Source organism: Eschrichtius robustus, chromosome 16, assembly GCF_028021215.1.
Source record: "Eschrichtius robustus isolate mEscRob2 chromosome 16, mEscRob2.pri, whole genome shotgun sequence".
NCBI lineage: Eukaryota > Metazoa > Chordata > Mammalia > Artiodactyla > Eschrichtiidae > Eschrichtius > Eschrichtius robustus.
In genome coordinates, this window is record NC_090839.1 from 83,658,978 (window position 1) to 83,676,062 (window position 17,085).

Sequence of the window (17,085 nt, forward strand, 5' to 3'; positions counted from 1 at the left end):
GGTGCCGCTGCCACTCCCGGGAGCATGAAGGACCGAACACAGGAGCTCCGCACGGTGAGTCCGGCCCCTGCGCGGCGCCCCTCGCCGCCCGCGCCCAGCGCCCGGGCTGCTCCCCGACCAGCTCTGGCGACCGCTGGGGCGGTAGTCCCTGCGTCCCTGGCCAGGGTGGGAGGGAGCAGTGCCGAGCCGGGGACCCCCATCCGGGTCCCGCCCCTTGGACCCACTGGGGTCACGGGCTCGCGTGAGCTCGGCTCCGATGGTTCGCGGACTGGAGGCTGGAGCCCGGGGTCCTGGATAAACTTTTCGGCGCCCCCTTCTTTTCGGGGGTCGAAGGGGTATTCTGGAATATCGGTGGCGGGACCGAAGCCTGGCCTCTCCCTCGCCCCGCGGAGCAGGTCCCGACTCTCTCTCCCCACGGTGCCTCATCTCTGACCCTCCTGCCCTCCCTCTGGTTTAGACAGACGGCGGGACCGGTGGGAAGGGGCCGCGGGCGGTCCCCTGTCCAGAGCCCCGCTGCAGGGCGCGCTGCGGAAACGGGGCGGTCGGGTGGGGCGGGCTCCTCCGTTGGGCGCGGTCTCGCGGGGCGACCGCCGCCCCCATCACCTTCCATCACCTGTAGCTCCCGTCACCTGTGGCTCCCCACCCGGTGGCGATCGGCATCTGCTGCCCGCCCTGGTCCGGGAGGGGTCAGACCCGCTCCCGGTCCACATTCCTGGCTTCCGGGCAGCCCGGGCCGGCGTTTCCAGACCCTTCCGGGGTTCCCTGGTCTGATTCCGACCTGAACCTATTTTTCCACCTGTGTTTCGGAGGCCCCTGGGGTGTGGCTTCTGGGGCGGGGCTCCGGTGGGGGAAGTAGAAGGATGCGCAAAGGTTCTGAGTCAGAGCCCGCCCTCTCCCAGCCCTGACAGAGACCCCTGCCGCCTGCTCCTCATCAAGGCCGCCCTCCCCTGGCCTCTGCTATTAACCAGGGTGTTCGCACCTCTCCCTTTAAAGATGGCAATCCTGGGGTGGGGGGGCCTGGGGGGGACAGAGAAGGAAGGGAAGCCTGCCTGTGGGGAGAGGGGCATCAGGGCTCTAGACCCAGTTGAGACTCCTCTGATGCCCTGGCTGACCCCCCTGCTGGAAGGCCCCCACCTGCTGATCTCTGTGGCGGGGGCGGGGCTAGCTCAGTGTCTCCCCAGAACACTTCCCCTGCTACCCACCTTAGAGCCAGAGACCTGGGTCCCCTTCTATGGAAAGTTCCAAGGGTCCTTTGGACTTTTGATCCCATCACTTGTCCTCTCTGCCCATAGGTTCCCTGCATTTGTGCCTGGGTCTCCCGCCCGTTGTACCAGTCTTGTCTCCTGGGCAGCGTGGGGCTGGGAGCTGTGCTCTCCTGCCTCCGTGTCCCCCTTGCTCTATCTGCCAGCCCCCACTCTCCCGTCAGACCTGTGTTATTCCTGGCTGAGTGCCCAGTCCCCGGAGTAAACCCCACGAGGTTTCAAAGGAAGAAGATGGTCCCTCATGTCGTGTATGGTGTCTAAACACTTCCCCGGCCAGCCCTTGTGGTTGCCCTCAAGTTTCCTGTGCTTGGTTGAGTCAGAAGGAGTGTGGTTATCTTGGTGATGAATGGCCGTGTGGTGCATTTGCTGGTGTTTGGGTGCCTGGTGGGTCAGGCGAGGGTGTATGTGGGAACCAGGTGATCAGGGAGAACACAGTCCTTTACATCTGACATCCTCTGACTCACCAGCTTCATCCCCTCTGCTGAAGGGAAAACTGAGGCACAAAAGAGATGTGGCTGGCCTGGAAGATGAAGTGGGATGGTAGAAAGGGGCTTCACCTAGTCCTAAAAATAGTCACACTCAGACCTGGCTGAGACCTAAGGCCTAAGAGATCTTGGGCTGTAGGAAGCTTGAAGCCAGCTCTTTGCTCTGGTGTGTCTGTGATTCCCCCCTTCCCCCCAGGCAGCACACATACACGCACACACGCTAGCCAGAGTGGTCTTTAGGTGTTGAGGCCTGGCTTGTCTGAAAATAAACTGAGTCTTCCTCTCCAGACAGTCCCCCAGTCCAGGCATTCAGCGCCCATGCAGGCTGCTGTACTCATGGCCGGGTGGCTCTGCCCCTTGGGGGTTTCTAGCAGCCTTGAGGGTCCGCTGGCAGGAGCCCACACTGGGTGGGGTGGAACCATTAGTCTAGGGGGGCTGCCATTCCCACAGGTCTCCCTCTGGGCTGCATAGATTCCTATCTATGAAGTGGAGGCAGGAAAACCTAGAACCCAGTTTCTCAGGGCAAGAGGGGTGGTCACAGGTCTCCTGACTCTGACTCCATATTTGGGGGAGACCTTGAACCCCAGGAGCCAGAATCCCCAGGAACTGAGACTCCAGTGCTAGCTGGGCTGGACAGAGGGTGGTGCTTGGGACAGCCACTTGCACCACACCCAGCCTCCCTCCCTCCTCCTCCCCCCTCCTCCTCCTTCCCCACCACATTTGGAAGGAAGGCGAAGGGAGCTTATTTATAAAAGTCACACTTGGGGAAGGAGCTAGCACGTTTCCTCAGCGCTGCAGGCCAGGCCCAGCCCTCCAGGCTTCTCCAGCCCTCATCTCTCCTGGAGCTGATCCTCTCATGCAGAGGGAGAATGAAGGGGTCCTCGCGGGCCGGTGTGGGGACCTGAATGCTCTCCACAGCCCTCAGAGATCAAAAGGGCAGCCTGGAGGCCAGGACGGGTGAAGACCTGGGTCACCAGAGTATACAACCGGGGAGACTTTGGGGACAAGGTGTCCCCAGGCAGCCCCGCCTGGCCTGCAGCTGCCTCCTTCCCCCAGTTCAGAGGCCTCCCTGGTTTTCTTTCCGAGAACTCCTCGGAGCTGACCCACCCCTCCCAGGGCCCAGAATGGTGTTTATCTACATTCTGGGCCATGTGAGACACAGAGGGGCCTGCGACAGGAAAGAGGAGGGAGAATGGGGTAGCCAGACCCAGGGAGAACCTTCCTGGAAGGAGAGGACTTGGGATGGCCCAGAAGGAGGAGTTGGATTTGAATGGGAGGAGGGAGGGTGGTCCAAAAGAAGGGACCAGTGTGAGTAAAGGCAGAGGGGCTAGGATGCCCAACCGAGAGAGAATGGCGGGTGGGCCTGACATCTGGTCTAGAGCAGGGCCCAGCTCACCGGGGCAGCACTCTGCTGACCGGTTCCCTTTTTCTCTCTTACCGCTGGGAAGAGACTGGGGATCCCGGGGCAACAGCAGGCAGGTTGGTGCCTTAACCTCTCCATGCTCATTTGTCTGTACAATGGAGCCAGCCGGCTTTGCCCTGCAGAGCAGAAGAAACAGGGGGTGTAAGAATAGACCCAGGCTAGGGGTCCCCTCCTTCCTTCGTTCCTTCTCATCACCTCCTTGGAGTTTCCCCCCCAAAAAAAACCAGTGGATTTGGGCACGTGTTCATCTGAGGTACAGATGGCCTCCAGGAACTATCTAGTCCAACCTGCTATTTTACAGATGGAAAACTGAGGTCAGAAAGGGCCAGGAGTTTATCCAAGGTCACACAGCACCTGGAGGGAGGCAGAGCTCAGCCCCTCCCCACAGTCCGAAGCTGCCTCCCTGAGCTGCTCTGGGGCCCTGCTAAGGGGTAGACCCGGCTGAGGGCAGGGATCTGGGGGAGGGGGAGGTTTGCAGGATGGGGAAAGGAGGGAGGGGTCAGAAAGGAGAGCCCTCTCTTTCTGGAGACCCAGCTCAGCCTCTCGCACACCCCTGACTCAGCTCTGGGCCTCTCTGCTTTGGTAACATCGGCTTTGATTAGTCATTAAAAAGAACAAGGGGAAAAAAAAATAGCCCTCGAGACAGACAACAGCAACTCCTGCTCCAGCAGGAATGAATCTAGCCTGCCTGCCCGCCTGCCGCCATCCCCCCGGACGGGCCTGGAGGCTGCCTGGCCTCCACACCCCTTGGAGGATTCACACTCTTACTTCCAGGAGGGTATTCTGGAATCCTGGAGCCTCTGCCTGGAGAGACCACCAGGGCTGCACGTGTGGTGGTTCTAGTGGGATATCCTCTCCCCTGTTGCAGCAGGTCCCTGTGGTGGGGCAGTGCTTGCTCACTCCCGCCCCGATTGTCTTTTCTGATTGCTCAGGCTGGAGGTGATGAGGCTGGAGCCGACATAGCCAGCCGGCCAGAGAGGAGTGAGACCAGAGCAGTGATTCTCAATCCTGGGGGTGCTTAAAAAGAACTTAACCTCACCAGCCCCATCCCCATAGATTCTCATTTGGTCTGGAAGCTGTTTTGTTTTGTTTTTTAATCCCCCACCGAGAGACTCAGGTCCTGGGCCAGGGTTAAGAACCCATGAACACTAGAACCAAAAAACAAACACTAAGACAAATTGGATGTTGGTTGGATGTGAGAGGAGGAGGAAGAGTGTGGATGCTCCCCCCAGTTTCTGACTTGGGGGACTCTTGAGAACGGGGGTTCTGAGCAGGGGGGTTCAGAGAAGGGGGCTCAGAAGAAAGAAGTGGAACTTAGTTTTGGCCAGGTGGCAGGCAGGGTGCCCATATGGTGTCTGGGTGGGTTTGTCCAGAAGATGTTTGTACCTTTGAGCTTATAACTGCCTCACGACTCCAGCTGCTGCCAACACGCTGCAGCCTCTCAAGTCCCCAACTCTAGTCCAGCCCTCTTTCCGGAGCTGTGACTGCCACTTAGAGAGGGCTGGCGGATTCCCAAGGGAGCTGGTGCCCTGATCATTCAGGGCTTTGGCCTAGATGTGGATGAAGTTGCAGGGGGCAACAAAGGCATAAACCGTCAGATTCTCACAAACTGAAGCAAGGATCAGAACAAATGAAGATCCTTCCCTTGAGCCCAAAATCCAACCAAGTAAACAGGGTGGGGAAGGGCTTGGGGGCTTTCCTTGGCAGGAAGAACTATATGATCACTTCTGTGATCCCTGGCTGCATTAACAGAGGTAGACTATGTAGAAAGAGGGAGTTGATGGGTCAGCTCTTTGGCACTGCTCAGACCACAATCAGCAGCAGATTCAGTTTATATCTTGTACTGCTGGAGAAGACAGAGGCTGAGTGGAACAAGTCTGGGGCACGGGCTGCAACTTAAGGCCCTGGGAAGGATCTGAAGGGGAGGGAATGGTCAACTTGAGAAGAAAAACCCAGGAAGGATGTGGATGCTACCTTCACATCTCTGGCTGGGCCAGCCCAGGGAGAGGGCACCAACAGGTTCTTTACGGCCTGGGGCCACACCGCAGGAAAGGGAAGGACTTTCTAACAATTGGGGCTGCCCCAGATAGGCAGAAGTGCCTGGGAGAGCTGGTGGGCTCTCCATCCCCGGAGGTGTGAAAGCTGCGGCTAGATGCTGCGGCCAAGGTGACTTTTCAGGTCCCTTAGGGCTTGAGAGTGTGTGCCTGTGGCTACAGTAGGGATGCAAATAGGGTGTGGGGAACCAGAGGAGCAAGATACCCACCCCAGGGAGCTGAGGAAGGCTTCCGAAGGAGGTGGCATCTAAGGACGAGGGGAATGTCAGCTTCATGGAATTGGCACTGCCGGCAGAGGGAGCCACATGGGGACAGCAGGGAGGATAGTGGGTAGATTATAGGGGCAGGGAGAGGGTTATAGGTTATAGGTCGAGTGTGGTGGGATCAGATTTCAGGCTGGGGCAGTGAGATGAAAAGGGGGGTGACAGTGAAAAGGTCCTGAGGAGGAAGAAGTAGTAGCACTTGGTAAGGAAGGGTGCCCTTGGAGCATCCCCTCCATGTTTTGCTCAGAGCCACAGCTGTTTGACCCAGGCTGTGAGGTCAGGCCCTAAACCCTCCAATTGATAGAGAGCATGGAGGAGGGTGTGGCATCTCTCCCGCCACCCTTCTGTTGGAGAAACTACTCAAGTCCAGCCTCTATGCAGGGAGGCTGTGCAGGTAGCAGGTCAGAACTGGCTGGATGCCTGGAGAAGATAAGTCCGTTTCACAGATGGGCAAGCTGAGGCCCAAAGGGAGGCATCAGCCCCGGGGTCCCTGGCAGTGACTCTCATCTCCAGTGACTCCGGCGCCCTTGTCTTTGGCTCTAGCTGGTCATCACTCCGGAAGGGAAGGGAGCTGGAAAATTCTCCTTCTGCCTCTTCCCATCCACCCCTATCCTCCTCTGGGCACCAGAAGGACAGAGAAGCCAGGATGCTGAATGGCAGGAACTCCTGGGGCCACTTCCCAGCCTGGCAGGCTGCCGGGGAGGGGGCCCTGGGGTTCTCCAGGCTGCACCCTGCCTCGGTGTCCCTAGGGAGTGCTCCTCTGGCTTGGTTCCCGGGCCTTAAAGTATGGAAATGGCTCCTAGATTCTCTGTGGCTAAGGGTGGGCTTAGTGGGGGAGGGGGGCCACCTGGCGGCAGCCACAGGCACTTGTGGGAGCGAGGATTTATTTTAGCTGCTGGGGGAGGAGGTGTGATCTCTTGAGGAGGGGGGCCGCCTCCATAAAGCTCCCAACCAACCCCCTCCCTTGGTTGGTCCCACTTTGGTGGGGTAGTGGGACCCCGAGAGCCCCAGGGTCACAGCCCTTACAGAACATGCTGGGCTTCCCCATCCGTTCTCAGCCCGCCTCCCCCAGCATGGCATCACTGTCCCCATTTCACAGAGGAGCAAACAGACCCAGAGGGGAAGTCCCTCAGCCAGTCAGCGTCTGTGCTGGGCCCAGAACTCGGCCCCTTCCCCAGCCGGCGGGGCCCCAGCCTCCCTGGCCCCTCAGCCTCCCGGTCCCCTCAGCCTTTGCCTGCCTCCATCCTCGCAAGAGAGCATCAAGGTGAGGGCTAGTGCCTCCTCCCTGTGGGACGCTGAGAAAGGAGGAGGCATGACCCAGCCCGAGAACCCAGGTGACCATCCTGCCCTGAGCATCTGGGCCTTGGCTGTGGAGAGGGACCTTGGCCTTGCCAGCAGAGTGGGCCGACCATGGCTGATTCCAGGTGTGGGGCGGACAGTAGTGAGCGTGGCCGGCATGCTGGGAGGTCAGAGGTGTAATCACCCCCACCTCCTGATGGGCTGGCTTTTGTACGGCTGCCCCTGGGGCCGCGGGGTGAGGCTTGCACCTGCAGCTGAGGCAGGCCCTGAGCCAAGTGGCAACGTGACTGGCCTCTTGTGCCTGCCGGACCCAACTCTGGGCCTGGAAGGAAAGAGGATCAAGGTCAATGTCAAGACTAACAAGGAGGGAGAGTTCCCCGAGCCGTCTGAGGGAGCAAGCCTGGCGGATCACAGAGGCCCCTCACAGGCAGTAGCTCTCAAGCCGGCCTGGGTGCTGTGGGGATGGCCCATATCTGAGCCATTCCACCTTTTGGCAGGGAGGTGGTCGTGGTGCCCAGGCCTCCCCCTGCAAGGCCCTCTCCTGAGAGGGAGCTTGGAACTCAGGGCCAGCTTGGGAACTCCAGGCAACCTGTCTCAGACAAGGTGTGAGCTGGGGCCAGTGGCCGGGGGACTAAGCCCTGAGGTTTGCTTGCCTAGCCTGTGGCAGGGCCTCCCCAGCAGCACCCTAGGGTGAGGGGTGTGCTGGGAGGACCCCAGTCCTGTGGGGGAGGGGAGGCAGCTGAGCAGGGGAAGGAGTGCCTGGCACGGAGGGGGATACTTGGCCCTGTCCCCAACTTGACAGGCAAGGCCTCTCTCCATGATCATGCTGGGTCCCCAGGGATCCTCCAGGTCTCACTGTGGCTGGAGCTGAGGGCACAGCCAGGCCTTGTCCCTGCCAAGGGCCCTGGAGCTGCAGCCTGCGGGCCTGCTGTATGTGGATGCTGGGCAGTTTGGGTGTCCCAGGTCCAGCGGAACCCAGTGGTCCTAGCACAGGTCCGCTCATGTGTGCACACCCCTGTCCAGGCCAAGGACAGCGATGATGATGATGATGTCACTGTCACCGTGGACCGAGACCGCTTCATGGATGAGTTCTTCGAGCAGGTGGGAGCAGCACACCTGCCTCTCCCCAAACACTGGCAGACCCGGGGTGGCCACGTCTCACCTCTGAGGCAGGCCAGGGCTCTTACACACCTGCGCCTGGCTCAGCAGCCCACAGGCGCCAGTTAATGAGCCCATTTTGAGAGTGAATAGACCGAGGCTCAGAGGGGAGCAAAGTTTGGGATGGCCCATTCCTCCCCACTCCTACCCCGGTCTAGAAGGATCCTTGGAGCAGCCCCGCCTCCCCTCACCTACCCCCTGAAGCCTGGCCCAGTCTGGCCCTGAGCCCTAACCTTTAGCCCTACTCTGGGCAAGCCCTGGGCCCAAGAAGCCCCCTCCCTGGAGTTTTGCCTCCAGACCACCTGGCCTTGGTCCACAGGTGGAGGAGATCCGCGGCTTCATTGACAAGATCTCAGAGAACGTGGAGGAGGTGAAGCGGAAGCACAGCGCCATCCTGGCCTCCCCCAACCCTGATGAGAGTGAGTGTGTAGGTGTGAGGGGCCCCACAGGCCTCCAGGAAGGCGCTGCTGCGGAGGGACGCCCTTCATTGCTGGTCGGCTGAGGGCTGCCTGCGCCTGGCCAGGCTGGGGAGGGCTCCATGGGAAGCCTCAGGAAACACAGCTGTCCCAGGCTCGGGGTGCGGGTGGTCAGTGCACAGTACCACCTGCCGGATGCCTGGTGAGAAGGGCGGGGTCAGGCGCCAGACCCGCCCTCCCCAGGTGAGCTGGCTGTTTTCTAAGGCAGCACGGCTGGCCGGCTGTAGCCCTGGGATTCTGGGAGGGAGCAAGGAGGGAGGCAGCAGCCTCTGATCAATAGCAGGCCTCTCAGCGCAGCCTCTCCCTTTCCCTCGCCTCCCCAGGGGAGCAGATGGCAGCTCTGAGGCATCAGCGCTGTGGGAGGGCAAGCCGGCCAAGCAGGCAGAGTTTCCGGAAAAGGCTGGCAGCCCTGGCACTTGGCCATTGGTACCCCGGAGCCGGGCGTTCTCAGGGCTCCAGGAAGTCACCGCTCTCCCTCTGCATAGGGAGGCGTTTGCGTTTGTGTGGGTCTGCGTTTCACTCTGTCCCCAGACAGGTCCCACTGACCTGGCTGTCACGATTCCCGTGGAGGTGTTGATTACTACTACACTAACACGGGCCAGGCTGACAGCATGCAGGCCCGTGACCCCCTCCCACAGAGGGGGCTCACCCTCAGCCCTGGGGAGGCAGTGACGGGCTGGGGCCCAGGCCAGCCACCTGGACTCATGAGATTGGGTGTGTGCACTGCCTGCCTGTTCTCGCGGCTTGCTCACCTCCTCTCTCCCTTCTCCAGCTCCCTTGGAAGGCGCCAGCCTATGGGGCCCCAGGACAAAGCACGGGGGAGGGTCCAGCTGCTGCCCAGGTGTTCATGGGAAAGGACCTACGGCCCATAGCCCACCACCCAGGCACCCAAAGCTTGATTTTGTTCTCAACCCCAGCAATGCCTCTCTATCCATGACCTCTCAGCCCCAGGCTCACAGGCATCCTCAAGCACCCAGAATAAATCTCCCCACGGCCCCAAAGTGTGCTTGAACCTGAGGCCAGTGCCAGGCCCTCTGAAGGCAGAGTAAGTCAGCTGGGAGCCAGGGAGACGGTCCCAGGAAGAGGTGGAAAGGAAAGAGGGACACCCCAGAGCGGGGCATATATCCAGTGCAGTCGCTGTGTCCTTCTGCTTTGCCCCTCTCCCTAGAGGTTTGTCTGGGACGGCAGTATGTGACGTGGCTTGTCTGTGGGCTCATGTGTATCTGGGTCAGCGCGTGTCCCTGGTGGGTCACTCCTGGTGAGGCGCAGGAGGGGGCTGACTGTGGGGCGAGACTATAAAGAGCTGGGAGTTGGCCCCTCACCTGCTGGAAGGTGGGGCAGGCGGGGGGCGACGGAACTGCCCAACTCCCCCAGCCTTGGCTGCCTTGTGCCAGCTTCATCAGACATCACTAGTGACCAGTTTAGAATCGCCACCCATGAGCTGGGCAGTCAGGACCCGGCTGACGGTCACTGATGTGGGCTAACAGGCGCTCCCCAAGGGGAGGGGCTCCCCATTAAGGGTTCTAGGGCAGAGGCGGAGCAGAGTTGAGGGGGCATCACAAAGAAAGTTGGCGGTGAGTGGGGGCTTTCCTGGGCCAAGGCTTGCTCTGCCTCCTCTGGGGGCTGCCATCCAGGCTGGGCTATTCTGGGTCTGAGCAAAAGAGGCTGCGACGTCAGAGCAGCTGGTAACCGAGTTTTCCTTTGTTTCTACAAACAAGGCCTCTTCCCCCGCTCCTGGAAGCCCCCAACTCCACCTCATTCACATTCCATTTGGGAAGTGGCCCTCCCACTTGATCAGCCACTGTAAATGCCCCTCCCGAGTCCCCTATGGGAGAAGCCCCAACCCCAGAAGCAAGCACAGAGTGGATGAGCAAGGTTCCAGCCAGGAGCTCAGTCCTGGTTTCTCCAGGGGGTGGAGCCATGGGGGGCTGCCCTGAGGCTGGGCTCCACCCAGCACCCCAGAGGGAAGCAGCCATCTTGCCCCACTTTGCCAGCCAACCCCCCGCAGGGAGCAGGGCTAGCTGGGCACCTCCATGGCCTCTGCCAGCTTTACGGAGATGGTTCCGGTTGGAACAAGGGCCAGAAACTACGCCACAGCCCTCCCCCAGCTTCGCCCCCTCATAGGCCCCGCTGCATGCTACCTCTAGAGCTGACTGTACCCCAGGGGCCCACCTCTTTGAAGCTCTTCTCCCCTCTCCCACCCAGCCGGGTGCCTCCAGCCCCCATCCACCTACCGGGCACTCAGCAGTTGGCCTTCACTGAGCTCAGCACCTGGGGAGGGGGGCTTTGTGAAGAGAACAGGGTCTGCCCTGCCCAGGGTGCTTGATGGCGGCTGGCTTCTGCCTCCTTGGCCCCTGGCCCGCATCAGCCCATCAGCTGGATGTTCACCCCCAGAGCCACCAGGTAGTGCTAGGTGAGCCCCTACCTCCACCTTCGACTCAGGCAAGTATCGAGTAAACGTTCCCCAGTGCAACCTCCAGCATCACCAGCTGCTCCACAATTACTTCTGCCTTAAATTTAGCCCCATCTGTTGTCTGCAGGGGGTTGGGGGGAGCCAGCGAAGGCGGAAGGGAGGCTCCTTGGAAGGCACACGAGAAGGGGTGAGGCTGCAGCTGGTGTGGCCCCAGCCCGGGATTGGAGGGGCAGGCAGACTCTTAGCCAGGGGACGAGGGGAGACCCAGGGTCTGCCCAGAGCCCCCCTCGGGCCTGAGCCTGAAGATCAGGCATGGGGGAGCCCAGGGTGTCTACCTGCCACCCCTTCTACCTCCCCAGAAACCAAGGAAGAGCTGGAGGAACTCATGTCTGACATAAAGAAGACAGCAAACAAAGTTCGTTCCAAATTGAAGAGTGAGTCTGGGCTCCAGGCCTTGTCTGGGATATGGGGGGCACTCCAGGCCTGCTTCCCCCACACAGCCCGTGGAATTTCACTGACTCTGAGGGGTACATTGGGTCTTGCTTTCCTTTGTGCGCCATTTACTCAGCAGCTACCTGGCAAGGCCTGTTTGTGCCAGGCTCTGGGCTGGGCCTTGGGACACATGCCTGAGGCTCCGTCCAGCGAGTGTTCCACTCTGGGCACTGTCAGCTAAAGAGAGTTAAAGGAGTGGCCAGCAGTGCCTGGTCCCACACAGGAGCCCCCATGCGCTCACGTGAGCACAGGCAGGCATGCCCCGGAACGCACAGGCCTAGGGGTCCCATGCCCTGTGCTTGTGGCCACCTAGCCCTGCCCACCCCCCGACCCCCTCCACGGCATGCCCCGCTCCTCGCTCCATGCACAGCCTTCCTGAGCAGGAGAGACAGGGTGGGCCTGAGCCACCAGGCCTAGCACATAGTAGGTGCACACACACACACACACAGATACACAGCTTGGTGTGTGCCCGAGGCCTCACAGGTGTGTCTGTGTGTGTGTGTGTATGCACGCAGCCACACACACATCGTGCCTGGAAGAGCCCTTGTCGGTCCCTCCTCCATCAGTGCCTGGAGCTCCCTCTTGCTCTGCTTCCTGTGTGACCCCACTCAACAGACAACACAAGTCCCCCCAGGGGTGGTCCTGAGCCAGGTCCTGGGTGTGTGGGTGGCGAGGCAGCGGTGAATGGGGCAGGTTATCAGCAGCCGGCTGTTCCCCAGGCATCGAGCAGAGCATCGAGCAGGAGGAAGGCCTGAGCCGCTCATCCGCTGACCTGAGGATCCGAAAGACACAGGTGTGGGCGGGACCTCTGGGGCGGGCAGCCGGGCACCTGAGGCTCTGGGGCCCGGTGGGGCTGGGCCTAACACCTGCACCCCCATCTCGGGCCCCCAGCACTCCACACTGTCCCGGAAGTTTGTAGAGGTGATGTCCGAGTACAACGCCACCCAGACTGACTACCGCGAGCGCTGCAAGGGCCGCATCCAGAGGCAGCTGGAGATCAGTAAGCTGAGGGGGTGGGGCCGAGGGGCGGGGCCGGGCTGCCTCCGACCACCCTGGGGAAGGCCGGGCTCAGAGTGACCCCTGCTCACAGCCGGCCGGACCACGACCAGCGAGGAGCTGGAGGACATGCTGGAGAGTGGGAACCCCGCCATCTTTGCCTCCGGGGTGAGTGTGGACCCCTCCCCCTGGGGACCCTGGTGTGTGTGCAGAGCGCTGGATCTGGGCAGTCTTTGGACACAGCCACCTGTGAGGCAGGTTTTAGAGAAGAGAAGGCCGAGTCCCAGAGGGGGTTAGGGACCAGACAGAGGTCACACAAATGTTAGGGGCAAAGGTGGAATTAAGACCCCGTCTCCCGGTTCCTCCCAGTCGGGTCCGCTTCCTAGCTACCCCTGCACATTTGCCACTGGCTAGGGGCTCCTTCCACCAGCCTCAGGACCTTTTACCCCTCTTGGAGGACACAGTGCCCTTGGCCTCTCTACATTCAAGTGAAGCTCCATGTTCTACCCGGCAGGGGGGCTTCCTGAAGGAGGTGGCACACAGGTAGGGGAGGCTGCTTGGGCGTGTGGTTCTACGAGGGGGTGTCAGCTACATTCAGTGTGGGAGGAAGAACAGGAGGAGAGGGGATGGGAGAAAGGCCTAAAGGCCGTTCAAGGCCTGGGCCCCTCGGGGCAGTCGTCTCGGGCTCCTACAGCACTGGTGGTTAGAACTACCACTCAGCTGTTACTATGCACGGGCACAGGTGGGGAGCGTTAGCCCTGTGTTACAGGTAGGAAATCTACAGGTAGGAAATCAGGTCTCAGAGAAAGTAGGTAACAGCTAGTAAGAGCCGAGCAGAAAGTTGGGGGAGAGCTGCGGCTAAGGAAGAAGCCTCAGGCTCTGCTTCCAGAACATTCTGCTCAGGCCACTGCCCATCCCAGTGGCCTGCTTCCACCCTTGGCCTCTTGCTGTCCCGGTCCCCACCCCGGCTCCCTTCAGCCGGTCCCTGGGTCCCAGCCCACTGCTCCCACCCTCTAGATCATCATGGACTCCAGCATCTCAAAGCAGGCCCTGAGCGAGATTGAGACACGCCACAGTGAGATCATCAAGCTGGAGAACAGCATCCGGGAGCTGCACGACATGTTCATGGACATGGCCATGCTTGTGGAGAGCCAGGTGAGTGCCCGGGGCCCCACTGTCCCTCGCCCAGCCCCCAGCAGCACCCAGGGCTGCACTAACCCTACCCTCTCTGCCTGCCATGCTGCCCTGCCCGGGAGGGACCGAGTCTTCAGGTAACTAACCACGTGCTGTTGAAAGTGCCCCCAGGGTCCTGCCCACCTGAAGGATCCTCTCTGCATGGCTCTGCTTGGCCCTCCAGGACCCCAGGCCCTGCATGGCCCTACCCACCTTCACCCAGCCTTGTCCTGTCTTGTTCACCAGCTGTGTGTCATGTGGGCACTGTGGATGGGCACTTTTCTAGAAGCCAGAGGTATAGCCGTGACCAGGACAGCTGAGGGCCTGCTCCCTGAGAGCTAATGTATGTTGGGCAAAAGGGCAGCATAAGTGAACGATGAATGGCATATTCTCCAGTTGTGCCAGACGTTAGAAGGAGGCGATGTGACACAGCAGCGGTTCTCTAACTTTAAAGGGCTCAAGAGCCACCTGGAGGGCTTGTTATACGTTTCCCTATTCTGGTCCCCGTTCCCAGAGATTGGTAGGCGGGGTGGGGGTTCATGAATTTGCACGTCTCACAAGCTCAAGGGTGATACCGACGCTACTAGTCCAAGGGCCACACTTGGGGTGACACAGTCACTGCAGTGGCCACTTTGGACGGGGTGGTCAGGGAAGGCCTGAGGAGGTGGCATTTGAGCTCCGAAGACTGCCCAGGGCAAGAGTGAAGAGTTGGCCCAGGCAGAGGGACCAGCAGCACCACAGTCCTGAGACCAGCAAGAGCCTGACTTAATGTGAGGAGCAGAAAGGAGGTCCGGGCGGCTAGAGCACAGGGAGAGCTGGAGATGACAGGGATGGGGTCTCGGCAGGCGGTGCTGGGCTGCTGGAGTCTCTTCTAGATTGGAGGGTCTTAAGTGTGGGAGTGGCACGGCCCGAGTTAGGAAGCAGGGAGGCCTTGAGGAGGCTGCTGCTTCCACTGGGGCGAGAGACCGTGGCGCTGTGGACGCCAGCGGGAGCAGTGGGCTTGGAGAGAGCGGCCAGCCATCAACACACTGCTGCTGGGAGTCCTGGGCATTGTCATAGTCGAGTGGCCTCTGGGGGCTGCCTGGGACCAGACTGCAGGGCCCACGAGGCCTGTGGGACTGGGCAGGGGGGTCTCAAAGGTTGAAGACCAAAGCCTGTCAGGGCTGGACGGAACCATCATGCCTGGGGAGGATGGAGTGGAGGGCTCACCATCGTCACTATGGCCAGACTCCAGCCCACCCACTCCCGCCCCTGCCTTCCTCTGCCTGGTGCTGTCCTCTGTCAAGCCCCGGGGTCAGGGCCCCTTCTGAGCGTCCTCTGCATGGTCCCCGCCCCCTTGGCTGAGGCTGCATGGCCAGTTCCCACCCCAGGATGGCTGCATTTCAGGGAGCTGCGCGGGGTGCCTGGCAGAGGCGAAGGGCACAGGTGAGAAGCTCTACCCCATCCTCCTCACACTCCCCTTCTCTCTAACCTCAGGCTGCTTTCCCAAAATCCTGCCCTGGGCCCCCTCGTAACCCTGAGGGGGGCCCTCTGGAGCTCGGGTGCCCCTGGCCCTGCAGGGAGAGATGATTGACAGGATTGAGTACAACGTGGAACATTCGGTGGACTACGTGGAGAGGGCTGTGTCCGACACCAAGAAGGCCGTCAAGTACCAGAGCAAGGCTCGCCGGGTCAGTAGCCCCAACCCTGCCTGAGCCCCCGTCCTCACGCATGCACAGAGCCCCCGGACCATCACAAACCCCTCCGCATCCTGCCTGCACCCTCCCTCAGCTCTGACCAGAGCCTCCAGCGCCCAGTTAAAACCCCACCCAGACACGTTCCAAGCCATCACTCTCTCCCTCATTCAATCCCCCAGACTCTCCAACCCTTATCCCTCACCAGAGCCCCCTCCCCAGCCGCCCCACAGCCTCAAAGCTCTGCCCAGAGGCTCAGCCTCCCTCCTGGCGCCACTTCTGTGCTCTCTGAGGCCCCTCCTTGCCTCCCTGTGCAGAAGAAGATCATGATCATCATCTGCTGTGTGGTCCTGGGCATCGTCATTGCCTCCACCTTCGGAGGCATCTTTGGGTAGAAACCACCCCACCCGCCACTCCGCTCTGGATGGCCCACCCCCAGGAGGCCCCCTGGCTGCTGCCACCTTCTGGCTCGAGTCCTCTCCTCCCCACCCCATACTGCTCCTTTCTCTGCACAGGGCCCCCCATTCCCACCCTGCCCTGAGCCGTCGTGTGCATGATCTTTGTGACAGTGTGCGTCTGTACAGAGGAGGCAGAGGGGAGCCAGGCTGGGAAACAGCCAGCCGGGTGGGGATGGGCCAGCAAGGGACAGACTCAGGCCCTGGCCCAGGCCACTCCCCTTCTAGGCAGGGCCGCCTGGGGTAGTTAGCCATGCTCCCCTCCCCCGGCCTTCAGTAATTCCACTCCAGCCTGGGGTCTGCCCTCTCCTGGGATCAAGGCTCTCTGGACCCCAACCTTGCCTCCTACTGACCAGCCCATCTGCCCCATCCTGTGTCCTCTCCAGCTGTCCCCATAAGCCAAGCCCCCTGAGGGCTGGGGACCAGCTGGCCACATGGTGCTGCTTTTCAGGTTAGGGGAAGGGTGGCCTTGAGAGACAGCCCAGCTCTAAGCCTCTAACAGCCACTCACTGCCAGGGAGGCTCAGGGTGCCGTGGCGGGTATGGCTTCTGGCCGTGTCAAGACCAGGCTTCCTCCCCTGCCTCGGGGCAGAGTCCAACAGGTCTTCAGCTGCCTCAGCCTCCCTTCCCACATTCCTACAGCCCCAGGAGCAACCCCTTTGGGCTACGCCTGATCCCAGGTAACATTCTGGAAGAAGCTGACTGGTGCCTGGTCTCCAGCCGCCCTCGGAGCTAGGGAGGCAGAGCAGGCCCCGGTCAGGCCTCTGCACTGGTGAAGCCCACGGCCCGGGCCAGCCACTCTCCCCGGCAGGCCCTAGTCGGGTCCTCAAGCCATTGTGTGTTGCATGTTTGGGACAGTGGTCCCTGCTCTCTTGTGCTCGGGAAGTCAGCGTCCCTTCAGGCACCCGCAATCTCGTCCTGCCCTTGCTGCCCACCACTGACATGCCACGTGGGTGTCAGGTGTCTGGGATGCAGTATTCAGCAGCCAGCCAGGGAGGGGCACCTCCCTCCTCCCCACTGTCTCGGGACTTCTCAAGTCTGAGATGTGCCCCCACCCAAAACCCGTCGCCCGTTGACAGGCAAGGAGCGTGCATGCGAGCGCATGCAGCAGGGGCCGGGGCCAGGTCTGGGCCCCGCCTTCCCTCGGCTTTGCTCCTGCCCAGTGACTGTGACCGCTGTCCGTGTTGCCTTCTTGAACAGCGACTCCCCTCCCCCTACTCCACCCCTTCACCAAAGGTCTTGGTACAACCAGCTGCCCATTTTGTGAAATTTTTATGTAGAATAAACATTTGTACCTGTACCATGCCTCTGCTGTAGACTTCTTAGTGTCACGGCCTTCGGACTGGAGCTGATCGTATGTGGCACCATGGGGCTCAGAGACCAAGGATCCCAGCCGCCTCCCTTGGCCTTCAACTTCCAGACCCTCTGGCCCCTCCACCCCAGCTTGAACATCTCTCAGCTCCT

General features: G+C 61.0%; 1 protein-coding gene across 1 annotated transcript; it reads left to right on the plus strand.

Moving 5' to 3' along the window:
• The first annotated feature begins 24 nt into the window (after positions 1 to 24).
• STX1A (syntaxin 1A) lies at positions 25 to 16,839 on the plus strand. Its single transcript, XM_068565996.1, has 10 exons — positions 25 to 54; positions 7,810 to 7,887; positions 8,264 to 8,363; positions 11,193 to 11,267; positions 12,045 to 12,118; positions 12,217 to 12,325; positions 12,416 to 12,489; positions 13,339 to 13,476; positions 15,054 to 15,164; positions 15,485 to 16,839. Exons 1-10 carry the CDS (start codon positions 25 to 27, stop codon positions 15,560 to 15,562), a joined length of 867 nt encoding a protein of 288 aa, XP_068422097.1. The 3' UTR covers positions 15,563 to 16,839.
• Positions 16,840 to 17,085: the final 246 nt, after the last annotated feature.